At 57.9% G+C, this 22204-nt stretch overlaps 5 protein-coding genes across 7 annotated transcripts; 4 read left to right on the top strand and 1 right to left on the bottom strand.

Annotated features, from left to right (window-relative positions):
• Positions 1 to 1006: 1006 nt before the first annotated feature.
• On the bottom strand, positions 1007 to 4265 carry UBXN10 (UBX domain protein 10). Its single transcript, XM_061357369.1, has 2 exons — positions 4184 to 4265; positions 1007 to 2324 (listed from the first exon to the last, which is right to left on the bottom strand). Exon 2 carries the CDS (start codon positions 2307 to 2309, stop codon positions 1455 to 1457), a length of 855 nt encoding a protein of 284 aa, XP_061213353.1. The 5' UTR covers positions 2310 to 2324; positions 4184 to 4265; the 3' UTR covers positions 1007 to 1454.
• Positions 4266 to 5545: 1280 nt separating this feature from the next.
• On the top strand, positions 5546 to 9691 carry LOC133214460 (phospholipase A2, membrane associated-like). Its single transcript, XM_061357362.1, has 5 exons — positions 5546 to 5777; positions 7784 to 7833; positions 8540 to 8684; positions 8870 to 8976; positions 9287 to 9691. Exons 1-5 carry the CDS (start codon positions 5593 to 5595, stop codon positions 9430 to 9432), a joined length of 633 nt encoding a protein of 210 aa, XP_061213346.1. The 5' UTR covers positions 5546 to 5592; the 3' UTR covers positions 9433 to 9691.
• Positions 9692 to 11250: 1559 nt separating this feature from the next.
• LOC133214463 (basic phospholipase A2 Cdr-13-like) lies at positions 11251 to 11909 on the top strand. 2 transcript variants are annotated; one of them, XM_061357368.1, is made up of 3 exons: positions 11251 to 11454; positions 11553 to 11659; positions 11735 to 11909. In XM_061357368.1, exons 1-3 carry the CDS (start codon positions 11351 to 11353, stop codon positions 11854 to 11856), a joined length of 333 nt encoding a protein of 110 aa, XP_061213352.1. In that variant the 5' UTR covers positions 11251 to 11350; the 3' UTR covers positions 11857 to 11909. The 2 variants fall into 2 exon arrangements, with proteins under 2 accessions (XP_061213352.1, XP_061213351.1); XM_061357367.1 differs by having other exon boundaries at positions 11535 to 11659.
• A 1290-nt stretch (positions 11910 to 13199) lies between these two features.
• Positions 13200 to 15652, top strand: LOC133214462 (basic phospholipase A2 Tpu-G6D49-like). Its single transcript, XM_061357366.1, has 5 exons — positions 13200 to 13356; positions 13738 to 13794; positions 13963 to 14086; positions 14515 to 14621; positions 15355 to 15652. The coding sequence occupies exons 2-5, from the start codon at positions 13755 to 13757 to the stop codon at positions 15483 to 15485; spliced, it is 402 nt and encodes a 133-aa protein (XP_061213350.1). The 5' UTR covers positions 13200 to 13356; positions 13738 to 13754; the 3' UTR covers positions 15486 to 15652.
• A 2262-nt stretch (positions 15653 to 17914) lies between these two features.
• LOC133214461 (group IIE secretory phospholipase A2-like) lies at positions 17915 to 19589 on the top strand. Of its 2 annotated transcripts, XM_061357364.1 has the most exons (4): positions 17915 to 18134; positions 18231 to 18378; positions 18767 to 18873; positions 19403 to 19589. In XM_061357364.1, the coding sequence occupies exons 1-4, from the start codon at positions 18107 to 18109 to the stop codon at positions 19543 to 19545; spliced, it is 426 nt and encodes a 141-aa protein (XP_061213348.1). In that variant the 5' UTR covers positions 17915 to 18106; the 3' UTR covers positions 19546 to 19589. The 2 variants fall into 2 exon arrangements, with proteins under 2 accessions (XP_061213348.1, XP_061213347.1); XM_061357363.1 differs by lacking the exon at positions 19403 to 19589 and having other exon boundaries at positions 18767 to 19240.
• Positions 19590 to 22204: the final 2615 nt, after the last annotated feature.

The following is a 22204-nucleotide window of genomic DNA, read 5'->3' as shown; positions in this document are numbered from 1 at the left end:
TGGCTCCACCTCCAGTTCACATAAATCATTTAACATCCAAGCTTCAGCCTAAAAGGTTTTATTGATTGCACTATCACACAGCATGAAAACACTCTGAAATGCAGCAGTAACACACACAAGACCAGAAGAAGGGAGTTAATCACCTAGCACTGAATGAGACACAAAACAGTTCTGTACCACAGTGAAATCCTTTGCTCCCCACTGAGGTCTGACTGAAAGGACCTGGATGTTTCAGTGTCCTGGTCTCCCCCTGAAGACACCAGGATTGCTGCTGCACAGTCACCTGCAGCTGCAAGTAACACCATTTCACCAGGTACCACTTGCAGAGAGCTGCTGGACACTTGCTTTAGAACAAGATGCTCTTGGTCAATGCCAGCATGAGCATTCTGCTGCTGCTCTGGTTCTACTGCTCTGAATTGGTTTGGCACTGAGGTTAAAAACCAGCTGGGTGTACCTCAAAACATTAAAATCAGCTCATTTGTGTGGCAAATGAGCCTTTTTTCTAGTAGATGGAATTATCTGAACCATAAGAATTTCCATTAGAAACCTAAAAGGTCTGGTTTACTTAGCACAAGCATGTTGTATTGATCTAAAACCTGCCAAAATCACCCTATGAGCCTTTCTTTAATGATGGTTTGGTGAAATGGTGAAACCTGCTCTGCTGCGTGAGCCAAGTAAGTCCTCAGGCAAATGCCAAAGCAGCACTTGCTTTCTTGGACTCACTCATTTCAGTGTAAAGGGTCTAAATGGAAGTATTTTGTAACATCCCACCATAACTACGCATCTATTCTTACCTATGGATCACACAAGTTAGAGGAGAGAAGGAAAACTTAAGTGGAAAATCCAGGTGCTCACCAATACAGCCAAAATAACAACTGTCTGCTCTGAAAAGGATGATGTAGTCACGCTCTAAAAGCCGCACTGAAGTTACTCAGAAGAGGCAGAGCCCTCCCAAGTGTATCCCCACCAGTCAATTCATTGAATACTTCACCATCATCCATTATTTGTGGATGGTTTGGGGGTTTGAGCTCCATCTCAGTCACTCTCAAGATGCTAAGGATGTCTACTGAAAATGGTCCTCCAGTGTAAACCAGTTCCTTTTCTACCTTCCCAAATAGGTGCTTTGCATCCAGATCCACTGTGGGAAGTGGTACCTCCCTGAAATACAGGAAAGAACAAATGGGAAACTCTTGGAAACATCAGTCTTCAAAGGGGAACATCGGCAACTTCAAACGAACAAAGGTGATGACACTCAGAAAGCAGTTTGTGATGGCACACCTGAAGAAAAGTGCTGTTGACGTAGCAGGTACATATACCTCAAACACTGTCTCAAGACATATAGACAAGTCTGCTTCACAGGGAGGGTTTGGAAGGTGACAAGATGAAGAAGTAGGCCCAGGAAACATCAAACTATTTTTCAGATGAAGTGATGCATCCTGCTCAGCAGAAGGACCCTAAAGATCAGCGTCGTGCTGCTCCTTCTGTCGGATGCACAGCACGGACTTGTGCAGGATCCCACATTCATGGAGGGACCTCGTCAGGTCAGAGAAACTCCTGCAGGGCACCTCCATCGTTTCAACACTGCAATGCTTGTATTTGGCTGATGTTTTCTGCTCTGCCACGGCAAGGACCGTCTGGAGACTGTCAGTGGGCTGGAAATGATGCTCAAACCTCTGCCCAGAGGGCGAGCGAACAGCAAGCAGCAAGTGAGACTCTTCCTTTGGCAGCTCTTCCAAACCTCCCAAAGCTGATGCCGAAGGGCTCATTTTCCCTCCTGGCTTCTCAGGAGGACATTGCTTGTGTGAGCTCTCCAATGACATGCTGGCAGATTCTTGCTTTTCAGAAAGAGTTTTGCCTTTTGGGAAGTCCTCCCGCTTCCCGCTTACCTTCAGCTGGTTGATCTGTTCAGCCACTGCTTCCACAGTGCTGCTCCCTGTGCCCTTGAAGCCGATGGAGGGGAGCACCCTGTACTTGTTCAGGGAACAGGAGGTCCTCAAAGGCACGTGCTGCAGGAGCTCTGGGATCTCCTTGGGAGACACCTGGCTGGATGGGAATGCTGGTTTCCTGAATAATGCTCTCCGGCTGCTTGCTAGCTGGTGCGGAGCTGGTGGTGGTGGTGAAGATGGCACGTGGCAAGGACAAGCTTCCGTCTTCTGAGAGTAGTTGAAGCTGGACCTGGTGCGTCCCTTGGCAGATTTTGGCCTGGTGACGTGCATGGTGGTGGTGTCTGACCACAGGGAAGAGGCTGCTGTGCTTGAAGGGAAGCAGAGCTGAGATGGTGCTGAGTTCAGCAGAGCTGCTGTGGCCATTGCTTCTCAAGGCACCTGTGGATGGGGCAGTAGAGGGAAGAGTTACAGGAACTGGTCAGAAAGCTTCTAAAGAGCTTTATCCCCCCTACAGCTCCCACCTCTGTTCCTGCAGTGACAGACCAAGTGCTGGTGTGGACTTTAGGGTAAAACTGACTGAACTTGTCTTTCTAAAGATCTCTGAAGACCTCTGAGATAAGTCTGATTCAATACAGAGAAGCCCATTCTGACTTCTGCAACCAAAGCTGCTCAACAGAGACTGATTTTAATCCCTTATTAAAGATAAAGCTGCATTCTGTGGTGTGTTTTCCAACTTAAGCTCCTCTCAGACCACTTGTGCTTTACAAGGACAAAGCAGTCCAGAAGCCCAGGAAACTGAGCCACAACCTTCACATCAACATTTTGGAGAAGTCCAACAGGGTCACAGAATAATTTGGGTTGAAGGGACCTTCAAAGCTCATCCAGTCCAACCCCCTGCACTGAGCAGGGACACCATCTAGATCAGGTTGCCTAGAACCACATCCAGCCTGGCCCGGAATGTCTCCAGGGATGAGGCATCCAACACCTCTCTGGGCAACCTGTGCCAGTGCTTGACCACCCTCAGTGTAAAGGCCTGAAAGAGAAGGTCCCAGAGCTCCTCTATGCTTTACTCAGGAGGAGTTACCAGAGTGGGGGGAAGTCAACCTTGATCCCTTGGCATTCTCCAGCAGTGATGGAGTTGGCCTAACCTACTGCCCATCACCCAGCTGGGACAAACAGAAGGGAACAGCCCTTTGCCAGCGATGCGTTCCTTACTGCGTAGAATCATAGAATAGTTAGGGTTGGAAAGGACCTTAAGATCATCCAGTTCCAACCCCCTGCCATGGGCAGGGACACCTCGCTCTAAACCATGGCACCCAAGGCTCTGTCCAACCTGGCCTTGAACACTGCCAGGGATGGAGCATTCACAACCTCCCTGGGCAACCCATTCCAGTGCCTCACCACCCTTATGGTAAAGAACTTCTTCCTTCTAGCTAACCTGAGCTTCCTCCGCTTCACTTTAAGCCCCTCACCCCTTGTCCTCTTGCTACAGTCCCCATCAGGAGTCCCTCCCCAGCATCCTTAATGCATGATTGCTCCTCCACCTCCCTGACAGCAACCAGCACCAAGCACAGCCAAAGCCAGGTCCCCCAGCAGAGATGTGCCCTGAGCAGCTCCAGCATGAAGCTGCTTGGAGACAGAGAGCTCTGTCCCTCTGTGAGCATGGAGCAGGGACAGGGACACTGTTCCAGTGACTCCCTGGAGTTTCCCTGGAGCTCCTGGAAGGGAGGGGGGTGTTCCCTTCATTCACTGCCTCCAACAGGTAACTCCAAGGCAACAACAAGCTGTGGTTGTATGCTCTGAGGAGGAGCTCCCAACGCACTGCAGCACTTAGGAGATATCACAGTTCAATGGAGAACCCCCAGAGCAAACAGCCCGCCAAAAGCCATGGCGGGACCTGCTGGGAGAGGAGCTCTGCCCCCTCAGCACAGGGGAGAGCAGTTTTACCACAGGAGCCGTTTAAACCCAGTGCACTTTACACGGGGGTGCCTGGCAGTGACAGGGAGCGGCAGCCAGGGAGGGGCTGTGCCCACAGGCACCCCAAGCCCCGGCCCCACAGCCCAGCTCCGAGCAGGGTCCTCAGTGCTGCAGTTTGGCCCTGGGCCCACAATCAGGGCCTAGGCCTATACCCCAGCTTCACAGCCTTGAAGCCCAGCCTTGGCCCCCCAGCCCGGCCCCACAGCCGGCCCTAGACCCGGCCCTAGACCCGCCCCATAGCCCGGTCCCACAGCCGGCCCTAGACCCGCCCTATAGCCCGGCCCCACAGCCCGGCCCGGCCCGGGCCCACCGCCCCTCACCTGCAGCCCCGGCAGCCCGCGCCCGCCGGCGAACAGCGCCGCGTTGCCACGGCGACAGCCGCACTTCCGGTCGCGCGGCAGGCCCCGCCCCGGGGCGCCGCAGGGTCCTGGTGCCCGCCGAGCGGCTGCTCGGGAGCGCTGCTGGGGGTCCGGTGTGGGGCTGGGCACAGCGTGGGCAGAGGTGATGGCGGCCTGTGCGCAGCTGGGGTGTCCGTGCGCAGAGCAGGGTGAGAGGGACGGGGATGGGACACGGCAGGGCCACGGAGGTGATCCAAGGGGTGGGTACCGAGAGGGAAACTGCACACTGAGAGCAACCAGCCTGGAATGGTCTCCCCAGGGGAGAGGTGACTCCAGCACTGGGCACATGGAAGATCCGGCTGGACGGGTGCTGGGCTGTCGAGTCCAGGTCCTGCTGTGCCAGTAAAGGTTGGACCAGATGAAGGGGGCTGCAAGGATGCTGGAGAGGGGCTCTTCATCAGGGACTGTAGGGATAGGACAAGGGGTGATGGGTTCAGACTGAAACAGGGGAAGTTCTGTTTGGAGATAAGGCAGAAGCTCTTCCCTGTGAGGGTGCTGAGGTGCTGGCACAGGGTGCCCAGAGAAGCTGTGGCTGCCCCATCCCTGGCAGTGTTCAAGGCCAGGTTGGACACAGGGGCTTGGAGCAAGCTGCTCCAGTGGAAGGGGTCCCTGCCCGTGGCAGGGGTTGGAGCTGGAGGAGCTTTAAGGTCCCTTCCAACCCAAACCAGGCCGGGATTCTGTGACTCTATGATCCTTGAGGTCCCTTCCAACATGGGATTCAAGGATTCCAGCTGTGATGCACTGGTGCAGACAGGAGAGACAACTGCTGTGCCCCAGTGTGGGCTCTGCAGGGACCAGCCTCAGCAGTGCAGTGGGGCAGCTCCTCCACCTCGTGTGGGGCTGAGGCTTCATCCTGAGGGTCACAAGGCAGACAGGGGTGAACAGGGTGGTCGCAGTGGGGTCCTCTCCCGATTCCTGGAGGGATCCTGATATCCTCCCACAGGATCTCTTGTACCCCCCAAGACAAAACGGTGCCACTCACCTTATTTTAATACTGAAAACCTTCTTTTTAACCCCAAAAGTTTTTAGCAGGGCGTTAGAACTTCTCCTGAACAAAGGCAGAGGAACGGGAGCAACAGGACTGGGCTTTCCCCCTCCTGTGACCTGATTTCCAGTGGTGTGATTGAAGAGCTTCACCTGAGCGATGCTGAATCAATTGGCCAAATCAGCACCAAACTCATGCGTTTTGATGAGAACACCTTTAAAAATGACCCACAACATCAGCCAGGGACATAAACCAACAACCCAGGGGGGCTTCTATGCTTTCTTTGTGCTGGGAGAGCTGGTAGGGCCCTGAGTCAGTTTTCCTTGTGGAAACACACCACATCACGATGGCATTTCCATCTCTCCTCCTTAATCCCTTTCTAAAGCCGCCTCTAGCTAACCAGATGCTGCTCCCACTTACAGATGCCCATCAAAGGAGCAAGAAACAAGCAATAACTAACTTACCTACCATCAAACTGGGGATCTCCACCCTGCCGGGGGGGAAGATCAAAGCAGACCCGTGCACTAAAAGGTAAGGAGATGGGTGAGTATCAGCTCATCCCATCCTTGGGATGGTCTGGAATATTGCACCAAAGCCACGTGCTTTTGCAGATCAAAGCACTGGGGGTATTTACACTTCAGTACGGCCCTCAAGAAACACATACCCAGGTTAGTGCCCCTCCTTGTTTGCTCCAGAGGAAAGCTGGAATATGGCATCTTTCCAAGGGGATAACAACTTCCATGGGTGGGTTTTAAGCCTTGGGGTTGGTGGCTCCGTTGAAGAGAGGGTAAAAACCCTCAAGGAGAGAGGGTTTAGAATGAGGGGATTTGGTTAAAGGCACCTTTGGATCCCCGATCTGTGTGATCCCAGCCCCTGGATGGTGCCTTTCACATGGGGTAAGTCAAACTGCACCCCAAAACCTTGGGAGATGAGGGCCAAGAGATGAGCAAACCCACCCCAAAGGGCAAGGATACATGAACCAAGCCTGTGAGCATGAGCAGTGCAGAACAACCACCACGGGGACATCTCCAATGGGAGTTTTGTGTGGATGAGGTGGGAAGGGAATGATCAACCATCAGGGATGCCAGGGGAGGAAAGGAGGGGGTTTGGGTGCCGGTGTGATACCCACTGGTTGGCATCATTGCAATGCAAACCAATGCAACCAGTGGCAAGGAGATGGTTCCATGTGCAGATGATGAATGGGAAAGCCCCTCAGCACCCTTGAGGGGGGATTCAGGCGAGCTGCTCCTCACCAGCATTCCCTTATGGGGCTTGCATGGCTTTTTGTTCACTTGGCAGCAGGAAATAGAGGGAAATAGAGGGAAGAAGAGCCCTGGATAGACCTTGGAGGAGAGGGGGGAGGTGAGGGATTCAACAAGGGCTTTTCTTCTTGAATAGAGCCCCCTGAGCCAGGTTCTTACCATTCCCTCCCGGAATTCCCTTCCTGGGAGTGTGGTTGATCACCGAGGTGGAGCCCTGCATACCTTAGTGTCTGTTTGCTCTGGGCCCTGCGGTTTAGCAGGGAAAACAGCAGCTTTTGTTCCTTATCTCCTCAGGTTCTTGCCTCCCTTGTGGCTTGGTGTCAGGTCTCAGCTGTGGTGATTAAATAAACTCTGTTCAAAAGCATTCCAAGTTGGGTTTCCATGGCCTTTATGGTGATTCCATTTCACAGACCCCTTGCCCCTCACACTCCCAGAGTCTCCCATGCCCTGAGGGCAGGAAAACCACAGACACAAGGAATAGATGCAGTGGATTTGAGAGGGGGCAAGCACAAGGGAAAGACCCAAGAGGCTGCAGGGTGTGAGCTGACAAAGCCAAGCACTGAGGCCAGTGTCACCTCTGCAGCTGAGCAGGGATGCAGCGACCTCGGGGTGTCCTGAGCACAAACCCCTTTTGTCCTGTGTCTCCGCTGAAACCTGTGGATATTAAATCACAGCCAAGGCTTTGACCAGCTCATCCAGCAGAGATGGAGGTGGCCCGAGGTGCAGGCAACGAGCAGATGAGCAAAGGGAGGTGGTGGAGGGAGCATCACCACAGGCTGCACTGGCAGTTGGAAAGGGGAAGGATGGGAACCTTCTCCTTCACCGAGGGCACCATGGCAAGACCTGCTCCACAGGGACAAGAGCCACCAGCACAGACAGAGGAGGGGCTGGACCTCGCCATCTCTATAAAGCAAACGCACTGAGCCAGCAGCAGCCTTGGAGCTGCGAGGTGCAGGCAAGATAAGGACGAGGGGAACTTTATTGCCCATTCTCTTCAGGAGGCTGCAGCAGTGAGCAGTGAGCTCCCCCAGCCCCGGTTTTGAAACCCTTGTGTCCCTGTGCACATCCCTGCCACGCGCCACGTCCCAAAACCAGCCTCAAAGGCCCCGTCAGGAGTCATCTGGGTGCACTGGGGCACAGGGGTACCTTCTCAATGCTGTGCGTCCCTGGTAACACCAATGTCATGGTGCTCCATGCCCCTGGCGCAGGCGTGGTGGCATCGGTCCTGCCCTCGGGGTCCTGCTCATTGCCCACTGTTGCTGTTTCCTCCTCCAGGACCAGTCTGAGGATGAAGACTCTCCTCTTCGCTCTGCTCTTGGCTTGCGGTAAGTGCCCTGGTTTCACCGCGCCAGGCTGCGACCTCTTCTGCTGGCAAAGGAGACTTAGAAAGCCCTGGAGGTCGCCATGGTGGGGAGGAGTTGGGATGCTGAGATCCGTAGTTATTTTGTCACCAGCTTTCCTGCCTGTGTCAAGGCCAGAGCTGGTCAGGGCTGCAGGATGCAAGTATGGCACAGCCTCCTCAGAGAGCACTAACATCTTGTTGGATACTGGAGAGGGGCTCTTCATCAGGGACTGGAGCAATAGGACAAGGGGTGATGGGTTCAGACTGAAACAGGGGAAGTTCAGGTTGGAGATAAGGCAGAAGCTCTTCCCTGTGAGGGTGCTGAGGCGCTGGCACAGGGTGCCCAGAGAAGCTGTGGCTGCCCCATCCCTGGCAGTGCTCAAGGCCAGGTTGGACACAGGGGCTTGGAGCAAGCTGCTCCAGTGGAAGGGGTCCCTGTCCATGGCAGGGGTTGGAACTGGAAGAGCTTTAAGGTCCCTTCCAACCCAACCCATTCCATGACTCTATGATCCTCCAGACTGAATGGGGCAGCTGCAGAGACCAGACATAATCCTGAGGGGTTTGGGGGTGCTTCCCATGGTTCCCATGCCCCAGAGCTCGTATTTCCAGACTCCATTCCCATTCCTGGTGCAAGGCGCAGGGAATGCCGCTGGCCTGGCCCCGCACCAGCTCATCCCTGTGCCCTGCAGGGCTGCTGCCGGCCCGCAGCAGCGTCCTGGAGCTGGAGCAGATGATCAGGGCGGCCACGGGGAGAAGCGCGCTGCTCTCCTACAGCTGGTACGGGTGCTTCTGCGGCATCGGCGGCAGAGGGACCCCGGTGGACTCCACTGACCAGTGAGTATCCGGATAACCCGGGGCAGGGGGCCCCCAAACCTCCCTGGGCACCGCTGTGCTCTGCAGAGGGGGTTTGCACTGCTCCCAAGCCACATCTTGTGGCTGTCTTGGCCATCCCCTCCTTCCAATCACCTTAAATGTGGGGCTGGGCCCTCCCTCCCTCACCTTTGAGGTGTCCCCCATAGGTGCTGCCATGCCCACGACTGCTGCTACAGGAAGCTGAGAGAGGGCACATGCACCCCTCTGGTCACCCCCTACCAGTTCAGTGTTGCTGATGGAGACATCGTCTGCGGTGAGTGCCACAGAGCAGGGGGGGGGGGGGTCCCACGGAGTCCCCACAGCACCCCAGGTACACAGGAGGACGTCCCCCCCCGGGGTGGATCCAGCCTGGTGCCCTGTTGGGTGCGTGCAGGATGCGGCACATGATGAACAGCCGGGGATGAGCACAAGGGATGCAGGCGGCTTGGGGAGGGCGAGCACTGGGCACGATGCTGCGTGCTCTTCCCAGGGGCAGCTCCAGGCATCAGGGGTGCCCGGAGGGGCCCCATCGCTGCTGCTGCTGAGCAGAAAAGCCATTGTAGAGCAGTGTTTTCCCCCCGCAGGTGAGGAGCAGAGCTGGTGCAAGAGAGAGACGTGCCTGTGCGACCAGGCGGTGGCTTCGTGCTTCGCAAGCACTTTGCCTTCCTACAACAAATCCTACCTCTTCTATTTCAAGCTGAAATGCCGAGGGAGCAAACTCCAGTGCTGAGCAGGGGGGGTCTGCAAGCGGGGCTGCAGGGGTTCACTGGCTTTCCCTATGGCTACGGCAAGAAAAGCCTGATGTGGGGGCTGAACACGGCCAGAGCCCCTGCAGTGATGCTGAGGGTGAGGAAGGGCACTCACACGTTACGGATGGAGATCCCCCTTCCCAAAAGGACACCTCAGCTTCCATCCGTTTGTCCCTTCCTCCTCCCTTTCCTCTCTTGATTCCGTTTCCCAGCAAAGGTAATAAAAGGTGTTTAAAGTGATCCTCTGTGATGGTTTTCCATGAGAGCCACTGAGGCACTGCACTGGTGGCAACCGAGCTCCTGAGTTGGGGGGCACTTTGCATCGCACCCCGTAGCCACACCAGAGCCTGACCCCGACATTCGCATGGTCCCAGCAGCAGCAGTGCCTGTAATGCACAGGGCTTGGCAACAGCAATGGTCCCCCAGTGCTGAGCCCTGCTCCCAGTGGGGATTTTCAGCTGAGCTCATCCCAGAGCAAAACCAAAGCAGTGCTTTAAGGGGCAGGTGGGATACTGCCAAAAGGTGTTTTTATGGGAATAATGGTGGTGGGAAATGTGGGAGGTGATTTGGGATCTTCCTGTGACGCTGATGTACAAATATGGCCAACGTGAAGGCTGAAGAGCACAAGGAGGGGGGAAGATGTCAAAGCCCCGTCCACCCCAGTGTGGACTGAATGGTTTCTCCATGGGGAATGAGCTCTGCACAGGGGCTGCAATGGGGAGGTGTAAAAGCAGGAAGAGAAACAGAGGGAAGCTGCATTCACTCATCATTAAATATAGGTTCTGATCCATTCCCCTCACACTGGGGGTGAGCATTTACTCACCCAGAGGCTGCATAACCCGTGCTCCTGGGACAGGCACATGTAGTGATGCGTTCACTGCAGCCCATGCACCTTCCCACCCTGATACAGCACCGGGGGGTTGGGAAGGGCAGAGAAAAGGCCCTGGGGCACCCCTGGCCTGGGACACAGAGCGTTGGCTTCCTCCTTGAGCTGGAAATGCTGCTCTGAGAGCTCAGCCTGCCCATTCCCAGCCCTGTGAGCACAGGCAGGGCGCTGAGGGGAGCCCCTGCGGTCCTGTAAAGGGGAAGGACGGTGCCTTCTCATTTACAGAAGAGCCCAGTCGGCAAGACTTGGGTACAACAAGCACCTGGCAGCAGGGAGTGAACTATATAAAGCACATCCAGGCAGCTGCAGGGCCCCGGGAGCGAGTGGCGGCTTCGGGAGGTAAGCAGGGATGTGGGAACGCTGCTCCTCCCTTCCCTACTTCAACCAGTGCAAGCGGGAAGCAGGAGCAGGGAAGCCTCCTGAGCCACCAGCCCAGAGGCAGAGCAGTGGGCTCAGCCCTCCAGGGTTTCCAACCTTTTCCATCATTCCTCCGACCTTTCCTCCTATCCCTTCGGTTTGCTTTCTCCACTCCTCCACCAGCCAATTCCCATCGCTTCCCATCCCCAGCACAGCCTCACCCTCTCGCTCCCCGAGGTGGGAGCATCTCTGCCCCCGGTGAGGGGAAGTACAAAGGGAGGTGGTTGATGGAACAGGGGAATGGTTTGGTTTCCTCTCTCAGGGCTGTCAGGAAGATGAACCTGGCCTTCACTGTGCTGGTTGCATGGGGTAAGTGTCCTCCCTCACACCACGGTTCTCCTTGTGGTGTAGTCATGGAAATTAGGACCAGGCTGGTCATTTCCTGACCCTTTCCCACCACCAAACATACAACAACTCTCCTGCACTGAGTACTCTGCTCCATGCACCAGTCGTAAAGACATCACCAGCCCGGTACCCATCTGGGAGCTGGAGGGGTGGAGATGCTGTTGTGGGGCTGGACGTCAGCGTGAACCCCACCTATTCCCTCCTCCCCAGCCTTGTCCCCAGCCCATGGGAGCCTCTGGGATCTGCACAGGATGGTCACCAAGGCGACGGGGAAAAACACCTTGCTGCATTACTCCTTCTACGGCTGCTACTGCGGCTTTGGGGGCAAGGGGCAGCCCAAGGATGCCACAGACAGGTAAGAGCGGCTTCAACACCCCCCTGCCTGAGCATGGCTTTAAATGTGGGGGGCAAAGGGAGCAAAGCCAGGCCCCAAAGCCTCAAGGTCCCGCATAGGTGCTGCCAGCTGCACGATGCCTGCTACGACAGCCTCCTGAGCCACCAGTGCAACGCCAAAGCCCAGAGCTACCTCTACGACTGGGCCGGCAGCAGCCCCTCCTGCAGTGAGTGGGGTCCTGGCAAAGGGGGTGCCCCCCACCCCGGGCTGGGGGTGACCCAGGGGTCCCCTCTGCCTGCAGGAAGGGGCTCGTGGTGCTCCCAGCTCTCCTGCGAGTGCGACCGCAGCCTGGCCCTTTGCCTGAAGAGAAGCATCGGGAGCTACAGGAGGAGCCACCGATTCTACCCCAGGCACCGGTGCTGATGATGGGAGCTGGGACATGGGGCTGGCTTCTGCATCCACACATCCCCACATCCCTGCTGGTGATGGGAGCTGGGGTATGGGGCTGGCTTCTGCATCCACACATCCCCACATCCCTGCTGGTGATGGGAGCTGGGACATGGGGCTGGCTTCTGAACCCACACATCCCTGCTGGTGATGGGAGCTGGGACATGGGGCTGGCTTCTGCACCCACACATCCCCACATCCCTGCTGGTGATGGGAGCTGGGACATGGGGCTGGCTTCTGCACCCACACATCCCCACATCCCTGCTGGTGATGGGAGCTGGGACATGGGGCTGGCTTCTGCACCCACACATCCCCACATCCCTGCTGGTGATGGGAGCTGGGACATGGGGCTGGCTTCTGCACCCACACATCCCCACATCCCTGCTGGTGATGGGAGCTGGGACATGGGGCTGGCTTCTGCACCCACACATCCCCACATCCCTGCTGGTGATGGGAGCTGGGACATGGGGCTGGCTTCTGCACCCACACATCCCCACATCCCTGCTGGTGATGGGAGCTGGGACATGGGGCTGGCTTCTGCACCCACACATCCCTGCTGGTGATGGGAGCTGGGACATGGGGCCGGCTTCTGCATCCACACATCCCCACATCCCTGCTGGTGATGGGAGCTGGGACATGGGGCTGGCTTCTGCATCCACACATCCCCACATCCCTGCTGGTGATGGGAGCTGGGACATGGGGCTGGCTTCTGCATCCACACATCCCCACATCCCTGCTGATGATGGGAGCTGGGGCATGGGGCTGGCTTCTGAACCCACACATCTGTGCTGGTGATGGGAGCTGAGACATGGGGCCAGCTTCTGCACCTACACATCCCCACATCCCTGCTGGTGATGGGAGCTGGGACATGGGGCCGGCTTCTGCACCCCCACATCCCCACATCCCTGCTGGTGATGGGAGCTGGGACATGGGGCTGGCTTCTGCATCCACAGATCCCCACATCCCTGCTGGTGATGGGAGCTGGGACGTGGGGCCAGCTTCTGCATCCACACATCCCCACATCCCTGCTGGTGATGGGAGCTGGGACATGGGGCCGGCTTCTGCACCCACACATCCCCACATCCCTGCTGGTGATGGGAGCTGGGACATGGGGCCAGCTTCTGCATCCCCACCTCCCTCCGTCCCTGCCTGTGTGAACCACGTCAGTGCTGCTGTGAGTTCACTCAGCGAAAATAAACAACGTGCTCAAACCACCCCTCTGCGGGCAGCACAGAAATCCCCTCTGCGAAAGCCCCGCATCCTCCCCAGGCCATGCAGCAGCTCCGTCCCGGCCCCTGCGTCACGGGGCTGCAGCCCACGGGGCCGGAGGGGCTTGGCCAGCGAGGGAAGGGGCGTAGCAGAAAGCAGCTTTGGGACAGAGAAGTGATTTCAGCGCTTCCAGTTGGGAGCCGCGGGCCGGACGCGGAGGGGCTGCTCCCCAGGACAGCGAGGAAGGGGAGACGGAGCCATCCCCCGGTGAGCAACTCCCCCCGTGGGGCGGGCTCATGGCTGCTGCAGCGCAAAGCCACAGGGGGGATGCTGCAGAGCTGCTTCTGCTGCTTGCCAGTGCTCTCAGAGAGAACCTCGGGCCCAGGGGGTAGCGGCACTGCCCCTGCAGAGTGCTGCCCTGGGTGCTGGAAGCAGTGGGATGGGAGGCAGGAGGTGCTCGGGTGCTGGGGCAGCTTCCCAAAGTGTTTGCTGCTGGCCAAGGGGAGCAGCAGCGGCACAGATGCCAGAGGGCACGGCTCCCTTCCCCACCGCTGATTTTGGGGTGATCAGACCTGACTTCAGCAGCAAGGTTTCAATGGCAGTGCCTGTCACCCTGCCCTGCTGAGCCTGTCCTGTTTCTCCCCCCAGGCCTGGGTGAGAGGAAGATGAAGGTCCTGCTGATGGCGGCAGTGCTGTTTGCCTGCAGTAAGTGCAGCCATCCCTGGCCCACAGCTGGCAGCCAGGCTGCAGCCCTGTGCTGATGCACGGAGCATCCCCAGACCCCTGTGTGCTCCACGGGGACACCGTCCCCATCATTCCCCAGGCCTTGTTTCTGCACATAACTGTAAAAATCACACTTTCTGGTCCCCTTAGGTGTGTTCACAGCTCATGGGAAGCTCCCGCACGCCTTTGCACCAGGACTCGAGGGGAGCACCGTAGGAAATGTGACCCATGGCTGCCCCTCGGGATGGGGCACGTCGAGGGCTTCAATGGACCGGTACAGACAGTGCTGCCTCTGAGGGCTAACGCTGGCCCCAGGGTAACCCCAGGGGTCATGAGCAACCTCTAAAGCCTTGCATAAAGCAGACCAGGCGATGGGCAGCTGCAGGAGGGGAACAGGCTTTAGGGAAGGCGCCTTCAACCCTAATCCCAGCCCTGCAGTCAGTGGGGCTGTGCCGGCAGCAGCTGCCTGAAGTCAGCGGGATGGCTCCAGAGGAGGATGGTCCTGAGGCCAGGATGGTCCCAGAGCTGGGCAGAGGGAGCACGGGGCAGTAGAGAAGAGGCTCTGTGTAAGGGCGGGCTGGCACGGGCAGCTTCTGCGTGGGTCAGAGCAGGAGGATGCCGAGCTCGCCGGGCCCGTTCCAGGCGGGTCCGCAGCCGCTGGTGCCGCGGCTCGGGTGAGCCCAGGCTCTCTTCTCGCCGCAGGTGCTGCCGGCTCCGTGCCTGCTGCTACGCCAGGCTGGCGGCACGGCGCTGCCGCGTGGGACCAGCGCAGCCCTTCCCTGGGCCCCAGGCAGGAGGGCGCCCCTGCAGTGAGTCCCCGATGGGCCCCAGGATTCCTCTCTCCGTCCCATTTCCCTTTCCCATTTCCCTTTCCCATTTCCCCTTCCCATTTCCCTTTCCCATTTCCTTTTCCCTTTCCCATTTCCCTTTCCCATTTCCCCTTCCCATTTCTCTTTCCCATTCCCCTTTCCCAGCGCCCTTTCCCATTTCTTTTTCCCATTTCCCTTTCCCATTTCCCTTTCCCAGCACCCTTTCCCAGTGCCCTTTCCCATTTCCCTTTCCCAGCTCCCTTTCCCATTTCCCTTTCCCAGCGCCCTTTCCCAGCTCACTTTCCCATTTCCCTTTCCCAGTGCCCTTTCCCATTTCTTTTTCCCATTCCCCTTTTCCAGCTTGCTTTCCCACTTCCCTTTCCTATTTCCCTTTCCCATTTCCCTTTCCCAGCGCCCTTTTCCTTTCCCAGCTCACTTTCCCAGTTCCCTTTCCCAGCTCCCTTTCCCATTTCCCTTTCCCAGTTCCCTTTCCCAGTTCCCTTTCCCAGCTCCCTTTCCCATTTCCCTTTCCCAGCGCCCTTTCCCAGCACCCTTTCCCATTTCCCTTTTCCAGCTTGCTTTCCCATTTCCCTTTCCTATTTCCCTTTCCCATTTCCCTTTCCCAGCGCCCTTTCCCTTTCCCATTTCCTTTTCCCATTTCCCTTTCCCGGGCAGCACTAGCGGAGCTGCCCTAAGGGGAGGGCTCAGCTGCGCTTCCCTCCGGTGTCCGCAGGCTCCGGGACCTGGTGCCAAAGGGGCGCCTGCCGGTGCGAGCGGGCAGCCCTGCTCTGCCGCATCCGCAGCCGGGGGCAGCTCCGGCGCCGCAGCAAGTGCCGGGGCCGAGGCCGAGGCGGGCGGTGCTGAAGCCAAAGGGCTCCGTGCATTGAACCGCATCCGGGCTGATGAGCGAAGGGACGGGGCCAGCAGCGAATCCCAGCCCCGCCGCGTCTCCTCCGTGGGGCTTTCTGGCTCCGACACGAGTACAGCCGCCCTCTGGTGCAGCTGTGCCAACGCGCACCGGGGCCGAGGAGGGAGAGAGCTCAGGGGGAGCCCTCAGCACAGAGGAACAAGGGACCGGTGGGCACCCGCTCCCCGTCGCTTCAAGGGCGAGATGGAGCCAGCGCGCGTCCCCCCTCGGCTCCTGGGCAGCCCCTCCGCTCCCTCCGCTTTTATCAGCGCGTTCCCTTCTGCTGCTCCCAAATAAAACCAGAGAGCGCAAAGGTTCGGTCCTCAGCGAGCCGTGACCGGTGCCGGCAGCGCCCACCGCCCGCAGGCAGCAGATAACGCCTCGGCTGGGTTTCCCGATGGAAAACCAGTGCAAAGGACACCTGGGAGGTGCTGGGTCTGCCCCTGGCCTGCATCCGCACATCCCCGCTCATCCCCGAGCCTTCGGGCTCTGAAACGCGCGGATGTTCCGAGATGGAGCAATCCAAGCTGATGCAAAGGGCAGCGTGATGCTGGGGAGGGCCGGGCGCTGGCAACCTCTGCTGCAGTGGGGTGGTCAGGAGCTCGCCTCGCAGCAAAACACATTTCTCACTGGAAAGGAATGCTCTGGCCCGGTTCTGCAGCAGCCCCGAGCACAGGCGGCTCAGGCACCGGCTGCTTCCCCCCTCACCACAGCAGCATCCCCATAAAGCGGGGTTTCTGCCCCACTGCGAGGTCCTGGTTCCGTGACCCCTGTGGGGCTCAGCAATGGGGAGCCACAGGAACAGGGGGCAAACGTGGCCTCGGCAGCTGCCGTTCCCACCCCGGCTCATGTCAAAGCTGAACTCGGTGGCACCAGGAAATCTCCCTGGAATCAGCAACGGTTCCTTCTGGCTGGAGGCCAGCACCGAGCTCTGCCAGCTATGCTCATCCTCAGGGGGACAAGGGAGGAGAGGGCAGCCCCTTCGCCCCGCAGCTGCTGTCCGCTGGCACAGATAAAGGATCACATCCTTGCCCAGATGGGAGCAGGACGGTCACAGAGATGGGCTGCGGGTCAGGGTGAGCTGGAACTCGCTCTCCCTGCTGAAATCCAGGGTGAATTTTAACGATTTATGTACTTTTCTGCCTGGAGAAAAGGCAGAGAAGGGGTGCAAAAGGCTCCCGACGGAGGGGAGAGAGATTCTGCTGGGGCCCTGACCCAAGTTCCTTCTTCCCATCATGGTTTCACACAAGTCACATCCTTGTTTCCTGTCTCAGTTTCCCCATCACTGACAGGGGATTTCCTCGCCCTGGCTGGCGCTGGGGCTCCTCGCAGAGCACTGTGCACCTGCAAGCTCTGCCAGAAGGGAACTGCTAAATGGCCACTCAGCATCACCTCTTGCATTAGAGATTGTCTGCCAGTGACAGCCGTCCTCCCCGTCACCCTTCCCATGTACACCCCCGGTATTGTTTGCTCTTACCCTGCTGCTTGCCTGAGTTTCCTTTTACATAAATCATGGACAAGCCCTTTCAGCTCACCCAGTCCAACCCTTACCCAGCCCTGCCAAGGCCACCCCTAACCCATGGCACTGAGGGTGTGTGAACACTTGCAGGGCCGGTGCCTGCAGCCCTGCCCTGGGCAGCCTGTTCCAATGCCTGAGCACCCTCTGGGGCAGGAATTGTTCCTCAGCTCCATCTAACCCTGCCCTGGTGCAGCTTGAGGCCGGTTCCTCTTGTCCCATCCCTTGTTCCTTGGGAGCAGAGCCCAGCCCCTCCTGGCTCCATCCTCCTGTCAGGCAGTTGGAGGCAGCCATCAGGTCCCCCCTGAGCCTTCTCTTCTCCAGACTGAACCCCCCAGGTCCCTCAGCCCTTCCCCATCACACTTGGGCTCCAGCCCTGCACCAGCTCCAGTGCCCTAAACGTGAGCCAGACAGCTCACCCAGTGGTCCATGAGCAACGCCTGCTCTGTTCTGAGAGCAGGACAATGCACACAGGGGAAACAATGGAACATCCCCATACAGAAGGAGCCTCTGGGCACTGATGACCCAGGGAAACTCAGCCCCATCTCTTGCCACAGCCCGTGCTGGAGGGCCACCAGCTCTTCCTCTGCTCACGACGCTGCATCTCACACACGTGGGTACTTCAGAAGTAGAGGATGCTTTGCACTGGCTGCATTTCCTCCCTGCCTGGTAAGTCAGGATGGAAAGGGTAAGATACACAACGGTGTTTTCCAACCTAGACATCAAAAAGAGTCATCCAGGAGCAAAGTGGTTCCCATTTTCCCTCAAGTTTTCCCACTGGGATGCTGAGATACCCAGGAGCCATGCATGCATTCAGCGCCAGTCTGCCCCATTCATCCCAGTCCACCAAAACCTCCCCTGCAAAGGGCTCCCCACTGAGGCCTCCAGCAGCGCCGAGAGAGGCTCGCACACACAGTGCCACCAAAATGGTGACATTTGTCAATATTTGCCCACTTTGGGCTCTCTGAAGGAGGGGCCGTGCCAGGCAGCCCATGGGGCTATAAAAGGTGTGACTGGAGGCACCCTGGGCTCACCCGGACACCGGAGCTGCCACCCCCAGCCATGAAGCTCTTCCTGTTGCTCCTCTGCTGTGAGTACCCTCCATAAAGTGAACCGGGGAGGGGGAAACCCTCTTTGGTAGGAGGGGAGGCTGCTTTCCCCCTGCTCCTAACGCCGCTGTCCCCAGTGGCAGGGCTGGCGCTTGCTGCCTGCAACGTGGTCCAGTTCGGTTCAATGATCAAGCACAAGACAGGGAAATCGCCGCTGTCCTACAACGGCTACGGCTGCTACTGCGGCCTGGGGGGATCCAGGCAGCCGCTGGATGCCACCGACAGGTGAGTCAGGACCCGGTGCTGCCTCCCTCTCCCTGCATCAGCGCAGGGAACGCGTGCCCTGCTCCCGGGAGCATCACTGCTTGTCCTCCTCAAGCGTTGCTCAGTGGCAGCACATGATGGAACGGGGCACAGCAGCGTTGCTTCTGCATCAGGCAGAGATGCTTTGGGATCCAGCTGCGGGCCATTTGTAAGCAGGGGGAAGCGTTTAGAACGCTGGTGATGCCAAAGGTGTGAGTCACCTCCCCTTGCTCCCGCAGCACGGGCCATGCAGCACGAGGAGAGCACCTAACCCAGGACAAACGGGACACGTTCCTCACGGTGCTGGTGTGAGCATGGCCGATGCTCACCACCATGGCACCATCCCAATCGCTCCCTCTCGTGCCCGCAGGTGCTGCCATGCCCACGACTGCTGCTACAAGAAGCTGGCCTCCTCTCGCTGCAGCCCCAAACTGGTCACGTACAAGTACTCCATCCAGGGAAGCAGGATAACGTGCGGTGAGAGGCGGCGCGGGGCCAAGCACGCACCTCTCCTCCGAGATGTCCTCAGGCCATTATCAAGGCCTGGAAACCAGCTGGGGAGAGGGTGGAAAGGAGGGAAAAATGCCAGGAATAGGGCAAATTACTGTTGCCTGGGAATATGGTGAGGGTTAGAGCTCAGGGACCTCCCAAAGGAGGGGCTTGCCCTTCTGTAAGGGCCAATACTGAAGGTTTGAGGCAACCCTCCCATCTCAGATGGGGACCTGGCCCTGCTGCCTCCCTTTCCCCAACGCAAACATTGTCCTTTCATGGTGAGTGCCTAAAAACAAAGCACTTCCCTGTAATCTAAGCAAGTATCTGTACATACATAGATAGATAAAGTCACCTGAACTTTATGGCCATGCATGATTTATAGCCCCACGCAGCACAGGTTGGGGGATGCCCCAAACTCAACACGGGGCTGCGTACCCCACCGGGGTGGTCCAAGAGCCATCTTCTACCTCTCCCCCCCCTTCTCCCATCCCCATCCCACCCCATTTCCTTCCAGGATCGGGGACTTGGTGTCAAAGACGGAGCTGTGAGTGCGACAGGCGGGCGGCGGAGTGCTTCCAGAGGGCAGCCAGCACATTCCGGAGCTCCTACAGGAATTACCGCAACTCCCTGTGCAAGGGCTCCACTCCATCCTGCTGAACACAGCCCAGCGGCAGCAACGGGCTCTGCTGGGGGATCAGTGCCTTCCCGGGGGCCGGGCAGAGCCCAGCTTGGGCCTGAGACACCAGAAGGGTGCCTGGTGCCTTTCCCCGGCACACACAGTGAAATCAATCATAAAAACAAGGAGATCACGGCAATAAAAGCTCATTTCCAAAGGCAGTTTGTGGAGCACGCCTGGCCTTGGGTTTGTCGTTGGGGAATTGATGGTGGAAGGGGGAGGGAAGGCAGAGGAAGCAGCACGGGGACAGCAGGGCTTTGCGGCTCATTGTCTGGGGTGAAAACTTAAGCACAATGTTCGTTCTATCTTTTCCTTATAAAACGCCTACCAGAAGTGGCATTTTGGCAGCAAATGGGTAAATCTGGAGCTTCAGAGCTGAAAACCAGGGATGGACAGAACCAGCGGGCGGCTGCTGCGCCCCAGCCACAACCCAACCACAACCCAGCTCCAAACCCAGCTCCAAACCAGCTCCAACCCAGCTCCAATCCAGCTCCAAACCTAGCTCCAATCCAGCTCCAAACCCAGCCACAACCCAACCCCAAACCAGCCCCAATCCAGCTCCAAACCAGCTCCAACCCAGCTCCAACCCAGCCACAACCCAACCCCAACCCAGCTCCAAACCCAGCTCCAACCCAGCCCCAACCCAGATCCAACTCAGCTCCAACCTAGCTCCAACCCAGCTCCAACCCAGCTCCAAACCCAGCACCAACCCAGCTCCAACCCAGCTCCAAACCAGCCCCAAACCCAGCACCAACCCAGCTCCAACCCAGCTCCAACCCAGCTCCAAACCCAGCTCCAACCCAGCCCCAACCCAGATCCAACCCAGCTCCAACCAAGCTCCAACCCAGCTCCAAACCAGCTCCAACCCAGCCCCAAACCAGCCCCAATCCATCTCCAACCCAGCTCCAACCCAGCTCCAAACCAGCCCCAAACCAGCTCCAATCCAGCTCCAACCCAGCTCCAACCCAGCTCCAACCCAGCTCCAACCAAGCCCCAACCCAGCTCCAACCCAGCTCCAAACCCAGACCCAAACCCAGCTCCAACCCAGCTCCAAACCCAGCTCCAACCCAGCTCCAACCCAGCTCCAACCCAGCTCCAAACCCAGCTCCAACCCAGCTCCAACCCAGCTCCAACCCAGCTCCAACCAAGCCCCAACCCAGCTCCAAACCAGCTCCAAACCAGCCCCAAACCAGCTCCAATCCAGCTCCAAACCCAGCTCCAAACCCAGCTGAACCCAGCTCCAACCCAGCTCAAACCCAACTCCAAACCCAGCCCCAACCCAACTCCAAACCCAGACCCAAACCCAGCCCCAAACCCATCTCCGCTCACGGCCACAACACAGCCCCAAACCAGCTCCTAAGGAGTATTTGGGTAACGAGCAGGCACTGAGGCCACAGAGGAGCAAAAAGGGGGTGTCTGTGGGGCTTGGCTTTCCCTGTGTCTCCAGCAGGTCCCCATGGAGCTGGGCAGCTCTGCCCAGGCTGGGCTCCTGGAGCCACCTCATCCTCAGCACTGCTTTATGGGATCCCCAATTGGCACCAACGAGCAGGGAGGAACCTCAGCCTTAATGCCACCTCAGAGAGGTGCTCTGCAGAGCTGGGGGTCCTCGAACAAAGGTAATTTTAGGGTGTTTTGTTTGAGTTTTACCTCTGATCCCACTGCATCACAAGCAGCATCCCTACCCCTTCCTTAACGCTTCCTATGGTAAACATGGTGTCTTTGGAACTCCAAAGCGCCCAGTTCTCCTTTTACCTCATTTTCTGGTTCCATCAAGGGCTTTGGGATGAGGAGAGAGCTCACGGCATCAACCAGGTTGGAAAAGACCTTCAAGTTCATCAACTCCAACTGTTCCCAGCACTGCAAGGCCACCACTAACCCACAGCACTGAGGCCTCGTCTACACAGTGTGAATGCTTGCAGGGACGGTGACCACAGCCCTGCCCTGGGCAGCCTGTGCCAGCACCTCAGCACCCTCACAGGGAAGAGCTTCTGCCTAAGAGCTCAGCTCAGTCTCCCCTCGGGCAGGTTCAAGCCATTCCCCTTGGCCTGTCCCTACAGGCCCTTGTCCCAAGCCCCTCTCCAGGTTTCCTGCAGCCCCTTTAGGCACTGGAGCTGCTCTCAGGTCTCCCCTTCAGGAGCCTTCTCTTCTCCAGGCTGCCCCAGCCCAGCTCTCTCAGCCTGGCTCCAGAGCAGAGCTGCTCCAGCCCTCGCAGCATCTCCATGGCCTCCAGGGAGGATGGTGCTGGGTGGGATGCAGGGAAAGCAGGTTTTTGCTGTGCTGCAGCTCACCTTCACGAGGCTGCCCATGACAGCACAGCCCCAGCAGCACTGAGCACACGCCTGGCCCTCTGCCCACCCGTGACCCTCAAAGATGTCATCCAGCAGCTGGGAAGCAGCAGCAATGCTTGAACACCCAGGGAACACGCAGTGCTGCCTGTCCTATGACCACATGTTCCAAAGCACAGCTCCACCAAAGAGTAAACACGGGCTATGAATCAGGATGTTTCTCTTCTCTTGTTCCTCGCCTCCCTTTGTCCTGCAAGGAAAAATCCAGGACCTGTTTACAAAGCCCAGAATCCCTGAGGAACATTGCATAAGTATTCCCTAGAAAAAACACGTCAAAAGGGCAGGGGGAAATTTC

This window comes from Neopsephotus bourkii, unplaced genomic scaffold (genome assembly GCF_033783945.1).
Source record: "Neopsephotus bourkii isolate Nb327-2 ecotype Australia unplaced genomic scaffold, CSIRO-AGI_Nbou_v1 NB_891, whole genome shotgun sequence".
NCBI lineage: Eukaryota > Metazoa > Chordata > Aves > Psittaciformes > Psittacidae > Neopsephotus > Neopsephotus bourkii.
This window is presented reverse-complemented; position numbering and strand designations above follow the sequence as displayed.

What these genes read in the sequence shown, in the direction of transcription:
- LOC133214460 (XM_061357362.1), top strand. Translation starts at nt 5,593, where the DNA reads ATGGCATTTCCATCTCTCCTCCTTAATCCCTTTCTAAAGCCGCCTCTA. An exon ending in GCAGACCCGTGCACTAAAAG is followed by an intron (nt 5,778 to 7,783) that starts GTAAGGAGATGG and finishes TTCCTCCTCCAG; the next exon opens with GACCAGTCTGAGGATGAAGA. An exon ending in CGCTCTGCTCTTGGCTTGCG is followed by an intron (nt 7,834 to 8,539) that starts GTAAGTGCCCTG and finishes TGTGCCCTGCAG; the next exon opens with GGCTGCTGCCGGCCCGCAGC.
- LOC133214462 (XM_061357366.1), top strand. Translation starts at nt 13,755, where the DNA reads ATGAAGGTCCTGCTGATGGCGGCAGTGCTGTTTGCCTGCA. An exon ending in GGCAGTGCTGTTTGCCTGCA is followed by an intron (nt 13,795 to 13,962) that starts GTAAGTGCAGCC and finishes TGGTCCCCTTAG; the next exon opens with GTGTGTTCACAGCTCATGGG. An exon ending in TCGAGGGCTTCAATGGACCG is followed by an intron (nt 14,087 to 14,514) that starts GTACAGACAGTG and finishes TTCTCGCCGCAG; the next exon opens with GTGCTGCCGGCTCCGTGCCT.
- UBXN10 (XM_061357369.1), bottom strand. Translation starts at nt 2,309, where the DNA reads ATGGCCACAGCAGCTCTGCTGAACTCAGCACCATCTCAGCTCTGCTTC.
- LOC133214463 (XM_061357367.1), top strand. Translation starts at nt 11,351, where the DNA reads ATGGTCACCAAGGCGACGGGGAAAAACACCTTGCTGCATTACTCCTTC. An exon ending in CCCAAGGATGCCACAGACAG is followed by an intron (nt 11,455 to 11,534) that starts GTAAGAGCGGCT and finishes CAGGCCCCAAAG; the next exon opens with CCTCAAGGTCCCGCATAGGT. An exon ending in CGGCAGCAGCCCCTCCTGCA is followed by an intron (nt 11,660 to 11,734) that starts GTGAGTGGGGTC and finishes CTCTGCCTGCAG; the next exon opens with GAAGGGGCTCGTGGTGCTCC.
- LOC133214461 (XM_061357363.1), top strand. Translation starts at nt 18,107, where the DNA reads ATGAAGCTCTTCCTGTTGCTCCTCTGCT. An exon ending in CTTCCTGTTGCTCCTCTGCT is followed by an intron (nt 18,135 to 18,230) that starts GTGAGTACCCTC and finishes CGCTGTCCCCAG; the next exon opens with TGGCAGGGCTGGCGCTTGCT. An exon ending in CCGCTGGATGCCACCGACAG is followed by an intron (nt 18,379 to 18,766) that starts GTGAGTCAGGAC and finishes TCGTGCCCGCAG; the next exon opens with GTGCTGCCATGCCCACGACT.